The sequence below is a fragment of the Myodes glareolus genome, chromosome 9 (assembly GCF_982192425.1).
Source record: "Myodes glareolus chromosome 9, mMyoGla1.1, whole genome shotgun sequence".
NCBI classification, from domain to species: domain Eukaryota; kingdom Metazoa; phylum Chordata; class Mammalia; order Rodentia; family Cricetidae; genus Myodes; species Myodes glareolus.
In genome coordinates, this window is record NC_142034.1 from 21,786,080 (window position 1) to 21,801,903 (window position 15,824).

The following is a 15,824-nucleotide window of genomic DNA, read 5'->3' on the forward strand; positions in this document are numbered from 1 at the left end:
GCTGGAGAGATGGCTCAGAGGTTAAGAGCTCTGGCTGCTCTTTCAGAGGTCATGAGTTTAATTCCCAGCAACCACATGGTGGCTCACAACCATCTCTAACGAGACCTGGTGCCCTCTTCTGGCCTGCACTGCAGGCATACATGGAGGCAGAACACTGTATACATAATAAATAAGTAAAAAAAATGACAAAATAAAATATAACAAGATAAAAAACTATCACATTGAAGTTGGACAGGGCCAACCAACAGAAGGGAAAAAGCCCAAGAGTGGGCACAAGAATCAGAGACCCACTTGTTTGCACACTCGAGGTTCCCTTAAAAATGCTAAACTGAAAGCTGTAGTATAAGCTCAGAGAACCTGGCACAGAGCCCTGTAGGTCCTGTAGGTCCTGTGCGTGCAGCTTCTGTCTTTGTGATCTCATAGGAACTTTGCCCACGCTGACTTAGAAGGCCGTTTTTCTTGGTGTCCTCCATCCCTCTGGCTCCTATCCTCTTTCCACCTCCTCTTCCTCTGGGTGCCCTGAGTTCTGAGGGCAGGGATTTGATGTTTGGGGCTGAGTGTTTCAAGGTCTCTCACACTCTGTGTGATGTCCGGCTGTGGTCTCTGTATTTGCTCCCATCTGCTGCAGGAGGGAGCTTCTCTGATGATGGTTGAACAAGGCTCTAATCTCTGAGCATAGCAGACTGTTATTGGTGTTTACATTTTTCTTCCAGTGGCATGCAGAGTACTTTCCTCTAACAAACATGCTGGCAGGTAGTGTGAAGGCTCTATGTAGGCACCAGCTCGACATCTCCAGGTTCAGTGAGTTGTGTAGGTGTTATCTTCAGCAATGGGGCCTTGCTGTCTGTTTGTGGAGAGCAACCTGTAATCTTGGCAACAGCCCAAGATGTTTGGGATTCCCCTGAGGTCCGTTTGGCCATCAACTCAATTAAACATAGACCAATCCTGGTACTGGAAGTTTCATTTGGTAGCAAGAGATGGCCAGGTAGGATTCTGTCTCTTTCATTATTTGGAGATTCCATTGAGATTGCCTTCATATTTGTATATATATGTTAGGAGGTTTCTACTATATTAGATTTCCATGCTACCCCACAAATGCCCCTTAATTTTAGCTGTCTTTCCCCATATTCCCTTCTACCCCTCCCCCTCCCTTGATCCTCCCATTCCAGACCCCCCATCCATCCATAAATATCTATTCTATTTATTCTATTTTCCTTTTTTAAGTTTTGTTTTGTTTTTTGAGACAGGGTTTCTCTGTATAGCCCTGGCTGGCCTGGAACTCACTCTGTAGACTAGGCTGGCCTCGAACTCACAGAGATCCTCCTGCCTCTGCCTCCCAAGTGCTTGGATTAAAGATGTGTGTCACCACTGCCTAGCCTATTTCTCTTTCCTAATGAGATCTGTCTGTTCCTCCAGTCCCTTACTCCATACTCACACTGGTTCTATGGATTGTAGCTTGGTTATCATTGATTTAACAGCTAATATCCGTATATGAGTGAATACACAACATTGTCTTTCTAGGTCTGGGGTACCTCACCCAGGATGATTTTTTTCTAGTTCCATCCATTTGTCTGCAAATTTCATGATGTCATTTTCTTTTTAAATGAGTAATATGCCATTGTGTAAATGTACCACATTTTCTTTGTCCATTTTTCTGTTGAGGGACATCTGGGTTATTTCTAATTTCTGGCTATTATGAAGAGAACAGCAATGAACATGGTTGAACAGAAGTCTCTGGGGTAGGATGAAGCATTCTTTGGGTGTGTACCTTAGAGTGGTATAACCAGATCATGAGGTAGATCCAGTCCCATCTTCTTGAGGCACTGTCACGCTGATTCTCATAGTGTCTGTATGGGCTTGCACCCCCACCAGCAATGGGTGAGTGTTCCTCTTACTCCACATCCTCACCAGCATGAGCTGTCACTTGCTTTGTTGATCTTAGTTATTCTGACCGGTGTAAGATGAAATCTCAAAGTAGTTTTGATTTGCATTTCCCTGATAGCTAAGGGTGTTGAGCATTTCTTTGTTTCTCAGCCTTTTGAGTTTCCTCTAGTGGGAATTCTCTGTTTAAGTCTATACCCCATTTTTAAAATTGGGTTATTTGTTTTCTTGGTATCTAGGTCTTGAGTTCTTCATATATTTTAGGAATTAGCCCTCAGTCAGATATGAAGTTGGTAAAAATCTTTTCCCATTCTGTAGGCTGCCAATGACAAGTAAATATTCTTAAGCTTAGCTTTTATTTGTACATGACAGATGGAAAAACAGGAACTTTGACAGACATTTGATTTAGAGATATCTGCGTTCATGAATCTTTGTTTTGTGAATAGTTGTGTTCAGAAACCTTTCAGAGCCTCATTAATTTGCCTCAAACGTGAAAATAAAAAAAGACTTGGGAGTGTATACAGCTTAGTGTTGGAGTGCTTACCTAGCATGTACAAAGCCCTGGATTCAACCCCCATCCTGAAAAATAAAGATGTAGCCAGGCGGTGTTGGCAGATGACACTCAAGATGCAGAGGCAGATGGATCTCTGTGAGTTCAAGGCCAGCCAGGGCTACACAAAATAGCCAAAGGGGGGGGGGGATGGTCTTGAAAAACCAAAAGGGAAAGAAGAAAAAGAAGATGTAAATAAATAAATAATACTTGCCAAGTTATATTATAGTTGAAAAAAGTAAACTAAGATAGCAAGATAATTTAAGGGTGTGTGTGTGTGTGTGTGTGTGTGTGTGTGTGTGTGTGTGTAGAGCAGAAGTTGACAGGAACTGTCTTTCTCTATCGCCGTTTACCTTATTTTTTGAGGCAGGGTCTCTCACTGAACCTGGAGCTCACTCACTGGCTAAGCTGGCTGGTCAGCAAACCTATCTCTGCAGCCCCCATCATTGGAGCTATAGACACTCACTGCTGCACCCAGATTTTATGTAATGCTGAGGATCCAAACTAGGGTTCTCGTGCCATGCAACAAGCACTTTACCACTGAGCCATCTCCCCATCCCCGCATTCATCCCTGAGGGTACAGTTCAGCAGCACTGGACAGTAGCAGGTCTCTGGAATGCATTCGCTTTGTAAACCTGAAGCATCGTCCTGAACAGCTGCTCGCCTTTCCTTTAGTATCTGATGCTCACCGCTTATTTCCAAAGAGTTCTTTATATAAATAAAAGTAATAGGAGGCCTGGGTAAAGGAAGCCACCTTGCCAGGTATTAAAATGCATTTCAGAGGTCCAATTGTTACATGTGTCACAGGGACAAGAATGCTGCTTGGTTGTTGTAACGAAACCTGAAGTCTAGAGACAGACTTGGGGCTAATGGAAGAGATCAGCACATGTTAAAATGGATCTCCTGGGGTAGAGAGGGCAGGGTGCTCAATGGGTGGCAGTGGGAAGCGTCATAGAGGCCGGAGTGCAAACTGAGGGCTCTTCTCTTACGGGCCCTTACGGGCCGTTAGAATAAACCCCAGGCGTGTCTGCTATATTTACAGGTTAGCAAAGCCCCCATAGAACACAGGTGCACAGAAAATGACAGCACCACTTGAGAAAGCAATTCTCACAGCATCCTACAAAGTAAATCATGAACCTACCCTGCGACCAGCCATTTCACTCCTAGGTGTTAACACAAGAAAAATGCACACGTGTGTCCACTAACAGGAAGAATAAACAGTTTGCACTCTCATACAATGGTATACTATTTGTCACCCAAACAAAAGGAACTGTTTTTCTTTCTTTCTTTTTTATTTTATGTGCACTAGTGTTTTGCCTGCACGTGTGTCTGTGTGAGGGCATTGGATTCCCTGGAGCTGGAGTAGCACAGACAGGTGTGAGCTGCCCTGTGGATGCTGGGAGTTGACCCTGGGTTCTCTGGAAGAACAGCCAGTGCTCTCAACCTTTGGGTCATCTCTCCAGCCCCATGAAAGGAACTATTGATCTGTAAACATGAGGACACCTTCAAAGTCGTTATGTTGAGTGGAGGAAACCAGGTCTCCCCTCCCCCGCAAAAGAGTGCATATCTTATGTTTGCATGTATATATTTCTAAAAACGCAAACGAATCTGTAGTGATAGGAAGCACAATGATGGTTTTTCTGGGCGCAGGGTGGAGTGAAGTGTGGGACTGGGGTGCATTACAAACGAGCTTAGGAACACTTTGGGATGGTGGATATGTCCTGGATTGTGCTGATGGTTTCACAGGTGTGAATAGCACTTCTAAGCCAGCCCCATAAGAGTGTACATTATAGGATGTGCAATTTATTGATTAAGAACTATAAATAATATTAATACAAAAGGGATATATAAAAAATAGATATAATTCAGACATGAGGGAGAGCTGGTAATTGATTTAAGAAGGTAGTACCTGGAAAGGAAGAAATGTTTTAGAGCTGATAGTTTTCTTCTACAAGTTCCCTAGAACATTCTATCTGTTGGTAAATGTATAGCAAGGGAGATTCAGTTTTATTTATTTATTTGTTTTTTTTTTTTCAAGACAGGGTTCCTCTGTGAAGCTTGGCTGTTCTGGAACTAGCACTGTAGACCAGGCAGGCCTCAGAGATCCGCCTGCCTCTGCCTCCCAAGTGCTGGGATTAAAGGCGTGCGCCACCATGCCTGACTGAAAACTTTTAAAATAGCACTCTAAAAGGAGATAAAAACAGAAACATCCTAATATAAAAAGATAGAATAGTCAGGGACGGAGGTAGCAGTGGTTTTCTGGGGATAGCGCTTGCAGTGGTTATCATGGGATAGGTAACAACAGACCTTTACGGAAAACCCAGCATGGCTTAAGTAATGAGGAAATTTGCAACCTGTGTAACTGGAAATGCAGTTGGGGCAAGCACCTGACCATGACTCACAGGTGTCTTCAGGAACCCAGAATCCTCTGTCCCATCCTTAGTGTTTCCCATGTCAGGGCTCCCCCCGGAGGTAGGGATGGGCTCTGCCATCCCAAGCTGAGCAGAATGGAGTTTTGTTTTGTTAGGGAAAGGGAAAGGAACTAAGGGATAGACACCCAACTGCAGCTACTGCTTAAATACAGTTTCATTTCACCCCTAAAACAAAACTGCACAGCTAAAGGCATTTCCCATCAAAGTAGGTTCTGGAAAGAAAGAGGATCAATGACTTCCATTTTGTTAACTTTCATCTGTGTTCTTGACAGGGACTCTGGGGATGTTGCTGCTCTCAGAGGGTGAGTCCTGCCCCCTTTCTTCTGTCCGTCCTGCTTTATCCTCTGGCTGTTTGGCAGTCACTCATGTGTTGATTTTTCTCCCATGATTCAGATCTCGGAAATTTAACATTCTGGGCACAAACACAAAAGTGATGAACATGGAAGAGTCCAACAATGGCAGCCTGTCTGCAGAATTCAAGCACTTGGTAGGTCGTGGGGGTGAGGGCCGGCTCCCCTGCACAGAGGGCAAGTGGTAGAGGGAGAGCTTGGGACAGCCACACGTGACACTTGGCTTTTTCCCCTTTCTTCCAGACCCTGAGGGAGCAGAGATGTGGGAATGGGGGCCGTGCCAATTGTGATGTAAGTTTTGTTCAGGCTAAGAACTATCTGGCTGTGTTTTCCGTGAGGGAAGGAGAGAGCACGCTCTCTCTCTCTCTCCGGCCCAGACTCTAACCTGCTGCTTCAGCTGCTGGCTTAGACAAGTTGCTCTGGGCCAGTGTGACTGCTCAGAAGTTGCAGGTGCTGGGGAGTTCTCAAGAGGAGCACTTCCCTGAGAGTTGGGGAGTTGCCCCTGCCCCTTTCAGCAGTGGGAAGTCCCTTGTTGAGCTGTTACCCACACCCATTTGGTAGAAAAGTTTCCACCTTGCCTGGGGCTTCCCAAAGTCCCTTGCCACCACCTGCCAGCTGACTCCATTTTCTGTGCCTTGATGAGACAGAAAGCAAGTCAGAGTTAAACTTAAGAAAATAACACACACACACACACACACACACACACACACACACACACACACACAACCCCAGCACTCAGGAGCTGAGGCAGGGGCTCATGAGTTTGAGATTATTCATCCTTCAGCACGTACATAAAAGAACTGGAAGTTCATTCCTAAGAATTCATTACTAATCCTTGTACAAACAGGTGGCCGCACTGCCTGACCTCTCGTGGAAGGTTGTTACAGTCACTTTCGAAAGCAACTTGGCATTATAAAAATGAGCATGCCCTGTAAATCAGCAGACCCAGTCCTAGGATATAACAATAACAATAGCTTTGCAAAGGTGGACCAAGGGCAAGTACATGATCACAGTCAACTGTTACTCCCCAAACACAGCCCAAATCTTTCAGCACCCTAGGGAGGCTTGAGTGTGATGCAGTCACAGTGGGATCCTCTGCAGCTGTGACAAATGTGGGAACTACATGTGACCACAGACCCACCTCACACTGGGGGTGGGGGGCCAGCAGCTAAAACATGCTGACAGTAGGACCACACATGTGTGGGGTTCACAACTACCCCATGCCGAATGCACATGCCTGGAGAAACACCCGTGAGCATGGTTAGGAGTCAGGAAACAGTAGCGCCATGGACAGAGCAGTACTGCAGAGGAGGGGAAAATCACCTGGGGATTAGACTCAGATTATCAGGCAAATGCCCTTACCCAGTGAGCCATCTTGCTGGCTCCCAAATAGGTAAAGAAGTGGTATATCCTTGGATGTTCATTGCTTTCTTCTTTGTGCCTTGAACCTATATATTATAAAATACGATTATTTATTATGGAATATATAATAAAAGATCAGGTTTGAGGCTCCTGTCCTCAAGGGTCTTTGTGCTGAAGAGAGAAGGTACAGAACTGTGCCCTGGCTACTGTCCACGGCCACCTTCTTAGCGCAGTGAGCACATCGCTTTCCTCCGTTGTTGCCTAAGGTCAGTGTCGTTCTCTGAAACCTGACCTCGCTGTTGTAGGCCTCCTTGATTGTGACTGAGGAGCTGCATCTGATCACCTTCGAGACTGAGGTGTATCACCAAGGCCTCAAGATTGACCTAGAGGTGAGTTCTGCACAGAGCCAGCCTGTGGGCGCGCAGGGGGACAGGACAAAAATGCCTGGTGGCATGGGACTGTTTGGTAAACCTGTATTTAGTCTTCACCGTCTGTCTCTGAAAAGTCCTTGATAGCCACCCCCTGGGAAGAAAGTCTTGAGCACATGGTTTAGACATCTGTCTTTAGTGATCGCTTAGACTTGATTTGACAATGTGGCCAAGTTAGTCTTTATAGCCACCATCTCAGTGTGCAGAAAATCGTGGCATTTAGAGTTTGTTTTTCAGCCTTCTAGATCTTACTAAGTTACACTTGGGAAAACAGGAATCCTCATGTTTGATTTCTGATACCTCCATTTCATGGAAAGATGGAAAAATATAGATAATTTCAATTTTAGAGGTTGCCTTCCAGATTTCTGGAAAGTCGTGAATCAGTTAGATTTTGTAAGTCACTGATTCTATTCAGATGTCAACGAGTCCTGATGCCCAGGCTGGTCATTCTTCTCCTCTTGGTGTTGAGCTGCTTCAGTCACACTCCTGCTTAGAGTCGGCATCTGGTGTGACATGATTTTTAGTTCTAACCTGTGGAGGTGCAGCCGAAGAGGTGTTCTGGCGCTGTGAGAGCCTAGTTGTCAGGGCAAGTCATTCCCTGTCTCCCCACACTCTGCAGACCCACTCCTTGCCAGTCGTGGTGATCTCCAACATCTGCCAGATGCCAAATGCTTGGGCATCGATCCTGTGGTATAACATGCTGACCAGCAACCCCAAGGTGAGTCCCCCAACGCCCTCTCTGAAATCCCGGACTCTCTTGCGCCTTCTCAGTGCAAGGTGGTGTGATCATCCGCGTCACTCTCTCATCTTCTCGATAGAACGTGAACTTCTTCACCAAGCCACCAATCGGAACCTGGGACCAAGTGGCTGAGGTGCTCAGCTGGCAGTTCTCCTCCACCACAAAGCGAGGGCTGAGCATCGAGCAGCTCACTACACTGGCCGAGAAGCTCTTAGGTGGGAATCTGACAGTTTCCTATGACATTCTGGTCTGGGCGGTTGGTCACTCAGGCAGGGTTTCCCAGTGGCTAGCTAGGGCCTACTGCGCCAGGTATATCCTAGTGTTCATTTTTAGGATACATGGTGGGGGCAAGGAGGGTTTCTTTTTTCTTGATTGCCTTCCAAGGCACTGCTCCGACTAACCTGAGGAGATGTTTCAGTGTGTGTTAGAAGATGGTAAGGGCTTGGTATCCACTACCCATTGAAGAAGTCATGGATGGTAGCATAAAATTTTTCTTTCCTTTCAAAAAATCTAGATTAAAAATAGCCTGGGCCTGTGGTGACACCAAATGTGACCTCCTAGCCACAGCTGTCAGCTTGTTAGTGTGTGACGCTGGTCCTCAGAACCACTCACGGCAAGGATGAACAGGAGCCCAATAGGGCATTGGTGCCGGGATAATCCAGGGTCAGATGCTGGGGTTGGATGTGTGCAGGCCTGTTTGTGCACGTTACCATACACATGCACATACAACCATGGCACCCTGCGAGATCAAATACATGGGACAAATGTTTGCAAATTCTGTTTGAGGAATAAAATCTTTAATCGGGGTTTCTGTTCATTTCTCTTCTCCAGGACCTGGCGTAAACTACTCAGGGTGTCAGATCACATGGGCTAAGTTTTGCAAAGTAAGTGATGGGCTCCTGGGAAGCAGGTCTGGAATGCTCGTTTATAAGGGGATTGTTGGGGGGCATGAATACTGAAAGCCTGGGCCTCTCTCTCCAGCAGCTAGTAGGAGCTGCCCTAGGATAGAGGAGTGTGCAAGGGTATTGGCAGAGTACTGAGGTTCGGGCTGACAGGGCTGGAATGGACGGTGGTAGACCTGACTTTCCCATGATTCTTTTCTCCAGGAAAACATGGCCGGCAAGGGCTTCTCCTTCTGGGTGTGGCTAGACAACATCATTGACCTTGTGAAAAAGTATATCTTGGCCCTTTGGAATGAAGGGTAAGGCTGAAACTTGGCTGTACTGTGTGACCAAGTCACCTGCTACCAGCAAGCCTATGACAGGGACAGCCTTCTGCTCACAAACAGTGTGGGTTTTCCTTGGTTCCAGGTACATCATGGGTTTCATCAGCAAGGAGCGGGAGCGGGCCATCCTGAGCACGAAGCCCCCGGGCACCTTCCTGCTGAGATTCAGCGAGAGCAGCAAAGAAGGAGGGGTCACTTTCACTTGGGTGGAAAAGGACATCAGTGGTGAGACTTTCTACCTGCCCCTTCTGTCTCGCTTGCTCCACCTGGTGGCCACTGCCAGCGTCTGGCTGCTTCTTGTTCTATGTACTGCTGCCCCCTGGAGGGCAGAGAGGGCCTGTGCCTCCTCCAGAGGGGTAGCCTGCCAGTTTGTTTTGTTCGCTCCGGGGTTGGCTAATATTTGTGTAGAAAAGTGTGATTTGAATCTTATTTCCACATTCCCTTTCCTACCTACCATGTTAATATGTCGGAAGCAAGTGTTCTGCCTGCAATCCAGCTTGACAGCCTCTCTAAAAGCCAGCCTGGACATTGCCACAATTCTGAGTCACTGGATAGGGCATTCAAGGTCTCCAGCACTAGACTGGGGTAATCTTTCCCTCCTGTGTCCCATGACAGGCAAGACCCAGATCCAGTCTGTAGAGCCATACACCAAGCAGCAGCTAAACAACATGTCATTTGCTGAAATCATCATGGGCTATAAGATCATGGACGCTACCAACATCCTGGTGTCCCCGCTGGTCTACCTCTACCCTGACATTCCTAAGGAGGAGGCATTTGGAAAGTACTGTCGACCAGAGAGCCAAGAGCACCCTGAAGCTGACCCAGGTAGTTGTTGATTTTCCATGGTTCTGACTTCATTCTTAGGGAAAGTTAGTAGGGGGTGGGGTTATGGGAAAGAGTTGTTTATTGGGTACTTTGACAGGGTGAGTGATGGCATTCAAGAGAAGAACAAAGTCAGATCTCATGGGGAGCTTGTCAGTCTGAAGATGAAAATAGACACACGTGCACACACGCACACACACACACACACAACCTCAAAACACTAGGAAGAAAAAACGAGGACAGTTCTCTGATGCTCGTTACACAGTGGATTCCAGAAGACTTGCGGCAGATTTGAGTCCAGTATTCTTTGCTTTTTGTGTGTTAGCAGTGCCAGGTAGCCTGAAGAAAGACTTTCTGGGACAGTGGTTGTTAGCAGAGTGGGGAGTGTCGAGGTTGCAGGAGACGGTGACTGGAGAGGATGTGGAGTTGGCATTTAGGACGTACAGCTGTTGCGATGAGATGCATTTACCCTGTGGAGCTGCGTGTGATTGTGTACACTAGACAGGAAAGTAGAACTCATGTTGAGTTAAATCTGTAGTCTCTGGGACTGTCCCCAGCATGAAGAGTCGGAGTGGTCTGGTCTGAAGCCATTTAGTACTTGCTACATTGCCTCTGTCTTCTGTCTGCCCGCTGGTGAGGAAGCCAGTGTGTCTGTCTGTGTTTTCTGTGACTGTTCTTAATCGTTGCACCATGCTGAGCTCTGTAGTGAGATGTGTGAGCCGGCCTCCTTGCCCTGGCCACGTAGCATCCGTGCACGAATGCTCCACGTCCCCCGGCTCTGTCCTCAGCCTTCTCCGAGGACTGTCCAGTTCTCAGACTGGAGGAGTCGGGTTCGTTGACAGTTATTTTCCTGTCCCTTTGTTCTGGTGTTGAGTTCTCTTCATTCTGTGGAGGAGTTTAGCTCTCACTTCCTGTCTGTCCCTTATCTCTGCCTCCACCTTGCCTTCGGTTGGGAGATCTGTTTATCAGCCCCTCTCACACTCCTCTTTGTTCTTTTCGCAGAGGACTTTGAAGTCCAAGTGCTGGTCTTTCTGACTCATTTGCTTTCCCGATCCAGGCCTTGGTCCATCCCTGCTGGAGCTGCCCAGAGCCAGTCCTCAGGGACGAGGCCCTGGGCATGAGAAAGGGATCCATTCCCTGATGGGTTTGCCTGTGAGCACAAGGAGGGTGCACTGAGGGCTCGAGAGCCTGAGGAAGGGTAGGGGTTCAAATGAACTCCTGGGAGGTGAGCTGTGATGACCTCTTCCTCTGCTTCTACTGTGAGACTATTATGGTGTAGACATCACTCGGACTCTTCCCAGGTCTTCCTTGTCTGCCAGAAGCCCACCGACTGTTCCTCTGGAGAGATTTTGAGCAAGTGGTAGCTTATCCAGATCCAGACAGGAATGGGCCATTTCTTTCTGCCCTTTAGTTCTTCGGTTCCACACGTCTACCTTGGGCCCAAAGTGTGTTTCTCAGCTCTGTTGATCATTGGAGAATGAAATTCTCATTCTCTCTCTCTCTCTCTCTCTCTCTAATTTATTGTGTGTGGAGGTCTTGTTGGAGGTCAGAGGACCTTGAGGAAGTCAGCTCTGTCCTCCCAATCATGTGAGTCCTGGGATTGAACTCAGTTCATCAGGTTTGGCGACGGACAACTCTAGCCCTGAACTGTCTTTCTTAACTATCTCATCTTACCCTCGGTCTCTCTAGAGGGAGAGTGCTTGCCCTAGGCAACTCTTCTGAACAAGAACAGTTGGATTTGTAGGTGGCACCGTTGCCTCAGTAATTCCTGTGGCTTCGTGCTGGGTTAACCTGTTTCTTAGCCAAAAACGAACCTGGATTTTCCTCTATGGCCAGTTTTCTATGGCTTCCCTCAGGAGGTTGCCATGTGCCCTGTGCTGCTCTAGTCCCAGTGTTGTTGTCTCTGCTTTTCTCAGGCTGCCCATCCTGCTCCAGGCCTGCCAAATGCTTTGCTCAACTGAACTCCCAAGCTTTCATGCCAGAAGTCCCCAGGGCTTTCTGATGTCCTCGCCTAAAAGCCCAGTTCCCACATTTCCAACATAAACGGCAGAGATGGAAGACAGCCAGCCCGGCCTTTCCCTCCCCTCCCACACATGAGACAGAAAGCGTCTTGGCCAGGTCTCTTGGCTGTTGCACATGTGCTTGGCCCTGGGTGTCCTGTCTTCCCAGTGGCAAGGTTGTATCTTCTAGCTTGGAAGTGGCTTTGCAGCTCTAGCATTACCCGTCTTTGTCCTGTTGGTGTCTGTGCTGGTCACCAAACGGGGAAATCAATTCCCAGGTATGGCCAGGTCACAGAAGAAGCCTAGCACCACACAAAGGTAGCTGAGCGCTCGAGCAGGGTGGGGAAGGAAGCACAAAAGTTGGCAGCAGGGTAGGTGTAGGTATGGGTGGGGCAGCTGTGCCCAGAAGGTCTGCAATACAGAAAACAAAACTTCAAATTGCGAGCACTTTGAATGTTAGTTAGCACGTGATGAGGACAGTCCTAAGGGGTGGACAGGCACCTGGGCAGAATCTGTGTAAGGTTGGCTCAAGCCGTCTGGACCAGAGAGCCAGGTGGCTTCCTCTTGCATATTCTCAAAGCAGGCTTGCAGTCAGTTAAAGCCTGGGTTTCCTCTCTGCAGGTGCTGCCCCTTACCTGAAGACCAAGTTCATCTGTGTGACCCCGTAAGTGGCTTTCCTTCCCAGTTTACAGTCATTTCTAGTGCCCTCAGTTGTCCCCAGGACAGGGAGGACGCGGGGTGAGAGCTCCCGTGAAGGGCTGGACGTTCCTGGGCTGTTTAGTGCTCAGAGTGACCTTGTGTGTTTAAAAAGCTTGAGTTTTATTTTTTTTCTGTTGGAGACCAGAGTTTGATGGCTTGTGTGTGTGTGTTTTGTTCTTTTTTTTTCCCCCTCCATTGTGTCTTGTCAACCCGGTCCTTCCCCCTCCCGCCGCCCCCCCTTCCTACAGAACGACCTGCAGCAATACCATTGACCTGCCGATGTCCCCCCGCACTTTAGATTCATTGATGCAGTTTGGAAATAATGGTGAAGGTGCTGAGCCCTCGGCAGGAGGGCAGTTTGGTGAGTGTTTGGAGAATCAGGTCCCTTTGTCTGATGCCTGCCGGTACAGAACCAGAGCCGGCCATCCGCACTGGTTGGCTGGTTGGAGGCGGCTTTAGAGCCATGCTCTTCTATGGAAATGAATGGCACACGCGTGCCGTTTCCCAATAGCCACAGTCAAAACAGTAAAAAATGGCAAGTGACATTAGTGCCTTCTGTAAGCAGCGCACTATCACTTTAGCGTCTGAGAAGTCATTAAACTATTTCTCCCTCTTCCCTCTCCTTCTACTGAGCCTTTGAAATGTGGTGGCTTTGACACCTTGATTTAGACTAGTTTCTGGTGCTTAGTGGTCATGTGCGGCGAAGGCCGCCCCTACCGGCGCAGCCTCTGACCTTTGTAATAGAGAGCCAGGCCGAAGAGGTGACTGAGCTGTTCTGCAGGACAAGGCCCTGTAAGGAGCAGGAAAGTCTGGCTTTTCTGATCTTGCCCAGGCCTGAAGGGATAGGAGACTGGCTAACGCCAGTGCCTGAGCCCCCTGGCAGAGGGATGGAGGCTTGTGAGAAGCCGGCTGCAGTCAGGTAGCTGAACTGGCGTTGTCTCTCTGTCCCTGCAGAGTCACTCACGTTTGAAATGGACTCCTCCCCCATGTGAGGAGCTGCAGATGGATGCTGCAGAGATGGCTGAGGCACCTGCCCCGCGTTCCACCCTTACGCAGTCAAACCCCAGATCATCTGAAACTCCTAACTTTGTGGTTCCAGATTTTTTTTTTTTAAATCTCCTACTTCTGCTATCTTTGAACAATCTGGGCACTTTTTTAAAATAGAGAACCGAGTGAGAGTGGGTGACACGCGCTTATGTGAAGAGGAGAGTGCTCTCGAGTCTGCCAAGGGGGATGTGAGAACGGGAGGCTGCAGGGAGAAGGGAAATGCCTGTGTTCGGTGCCCTGCCCTCCTTTCTTAGCAGCTCAGCTCCGCTGTTGTCATTGTTTGTTGTTAGACAAGTGCCTCCTGGTGCCCATGGCATCCTTCTGCCCGTTTCTGTGAGCTGGTACCCTGGGCTGCCTGCAGCTGAGGACTCCTGGTATCGCACTTTTAACCTTGCTGATGTCCAAATAGATGACAGGACTAAGCCCATCGGTTTCTTTTTAAATTAAAAAAAAAAATAATGAGAAGAAGAATTAAAGGGCAAATCACCCTGAAACAGCATAGCCTTTCTGTATCAGAGATTCACAGCCTCTTTGGTGCTTTAAGCATAGAAACCCTGAAATGGTCTCAGATGAAATCTGCAAAAGCCATCTGAGGCTGTGGCTCGGCCTCTGGTTTGAACACGAAGGTTAAAGCGAACCTAGATAGCCCAGACTTTTCATCAACTGGGTTTTATTTACCCAGGAGTTTGCTCGCCTGTTGATGAGGCTAGGCCAAGGGCACTGAAAACCTCTGTCGCCTGCCCTCCCCCAAGACTCCGCACCCTGTTTCAGGGTCAGCCTGTCCTGTGGGTGCCTTACTGGGCCTAGGATCAACCTGGCTTCCTTTCCCACTTGGCATTGCTTGTGGTATGTCCCCTTCCCATGTCCAAAGGCCCCTGTCCTGCTTGCATTGGGAATCCTGGTCTCAGGACCTTGTGACCAGAGAGGCTGAGCTACAGGGTTGAATCTGATTTAGACTACAGGTCCTCAGCAACGCTCAGGGATTATGGCCCTTATTCTATTCACTTGGTTCCCAGGGTACCTGTAACCACAGGGCAAAAGCTGACCATTAAGGCTCCAGGTCTGCCCTCCTATGGGGGTTGTAGCCTTGGCCTCCCCTGAGACTGGCGATTGTCTGCTCCCCAATGAAGCCCCCAGGTGAGGTGGAACGGTGCCTGTACCTACCGTGGCCTTCTGTCACCTGCTTGCCTCAGTCACTCAGTAAACCTCCTCTGACACAGGGGCATGGCTAGATTCAGCGACTCAGAGACACCATGCTCAGCTGACCAGTGTCTGGAATTCTGTTTGTTTTACTCAAATTAGCCAGTGTCTGAATTAAGGGGGTGAGGCCATTGTCTCTAAGACAGACTGCTCGCCCTGGCTTCCCCTGGCCTTCCGCTTTGAGCCAGTCACTGCCCTCCCTTCCCCAGCAGCATTCTTTAGTACACAGTAAGCTGAACTCATAAACTGAAGCGGTATTTAGGAAGGCAAGGCTTGGGCGTACTGACAACTTTAGATCTTGGGGACCCAGGGAGCAAGGGCTTGGTCTTCTCTGGGGCAGGTGTTGTCAAGGCCCCAGCTCTGAGAAGTTACCTGGGTGACAGCTCCAAGGACAGCAGAAACTTGCTCTGCGGAGTCCTCAGAACTGCCCACTTCCCCCCTTGTCCCTGCCAGTCCCCAGCCTAAGCTGACCATGCCTGCAGATTGCTTCACCTCTCTGTACAGTGGTTTGTACTCTACCCTGGCCACTGCATTCAAATTCCAATGTATACTTTCTAGTGTAAAAATTTATATTATTGTGGGTTGTTTTGTTGTTGTTGTTTGTTTGTTTGTTTTGTATATTGCTGTAACTACTTTAACTTCCAGAAATAAAGATTATATAGGAACTGTCTGGTGGCAGTGGGGCCTGGCTGGCTGGTGGGACTGCCTTTGTCCGGCGAAGCTGCTCTAGGAGCACAGTCCAGTATCAAGGGGATAGCAGCCCAGTTCCGGGGCTGAGCTTTTGCCTGCTCCTCATTGCCGAGGCAATGCAGCACCCCCCCCCCCCATCTTATATCAGCTGCCATCCTTCAAAGGAGGCAGCCCAGGAGCCAAGGGTCATAGTCCAGTGGCAAGAACATGTCAGAGTGGCCTCCTCCCTCTGCCTCCCAAAGCTTCTGTGTTTGTTCTAGAGTCAGATAAGCTGCCTAATGGAGGGCGGGAAGGTTGGGGTGTAGACCCAGGCCTCTTGTTCCACAGTTGGCCCATTATCGCTTTCTCTTCAGTTCCATCAGTGGGGACAACTTGCAGACACTTCCCTGGCTGGTGGCT

At 48.4% G+C, this 15,824-nt stretch overlaps 1 protein-coding gene across 5 annotated transcripts in view; it reads left to right on the forward strand.

Annotated features, from left to right (window-relative positions):
- Nucleotides 1-15,405, forward strand: part of Stat3 (signal transducer and activator of transcription 3) — a 55,717-nt gene extending 40,312 nt beyond the window's left edge. For 2 of the 5 annotated variants that reach the window (XM_048450675.3, XM_048450676.3), the window contains exons 12-24: nucleotides 5,136-5,165; nucleotides 5,257-5,350; nucleotides 5,457-5,504; nucleotides 6,881-6,964; nucleotides 7,623-7,721; nucleotides 7,822-7,957; nucleotides 8,574-8,626; nucleotides 8,849-8,943; nucleotides 9,053-9,192; nucleotides 9,583-9,795; nucleotides 12,411-12,453; nucleotides 12,737-12,849; nucleotides 13,443-15,405. In XM_048450675.3, coding sequence (XP_048306632.1) covers nucleotides 5,136-5,165; nucleotides 5,257-5,350; nucleotides 5,457-5,504; nucleotides 6,881-6,964; nucleotides 7,623-7,721; nucleotides 7,822-7,957; nucleotides 8,574-8,626; nucleotides 8,849-8,943; nucleotides 9,053-9,192; nucleotides 9,583-9,795; nucleotides 12,411-12,453; nucleotides 12,737-12,849; nucleotides 13,443-13,480 — 1,186 coding nt within the window. In that variant the 3' untranslated portion in view covers nucleotides 13,481-15,405. The remainder of the gene's footprint in view (nucleotides 1-5,135; nucleotides 5,166-5,256; nucleotides 5,351-5,456; nucleotides 5,505-6,880; nucleotides 6,965-7,622; nucleotides 7,722-7,821; nucleotides 7,958-8,573; nucleotides 8,627-8,848; nucleotides 8,944-9,052; nucleotides 9,193-9,582; nucleotides 9,796-12,410; nucleotides 12,454-12,736; nucleotides 12,850-13,442) is intronic. The other 3 variants (XM_048450678.3, XM_048450677.3, XM_048450679.3) reach the window with 3 other exon arrangements.
- The last annotated feature ends 419 nt before the right edge of the window (nucleotides 15,406-15,824 follow it).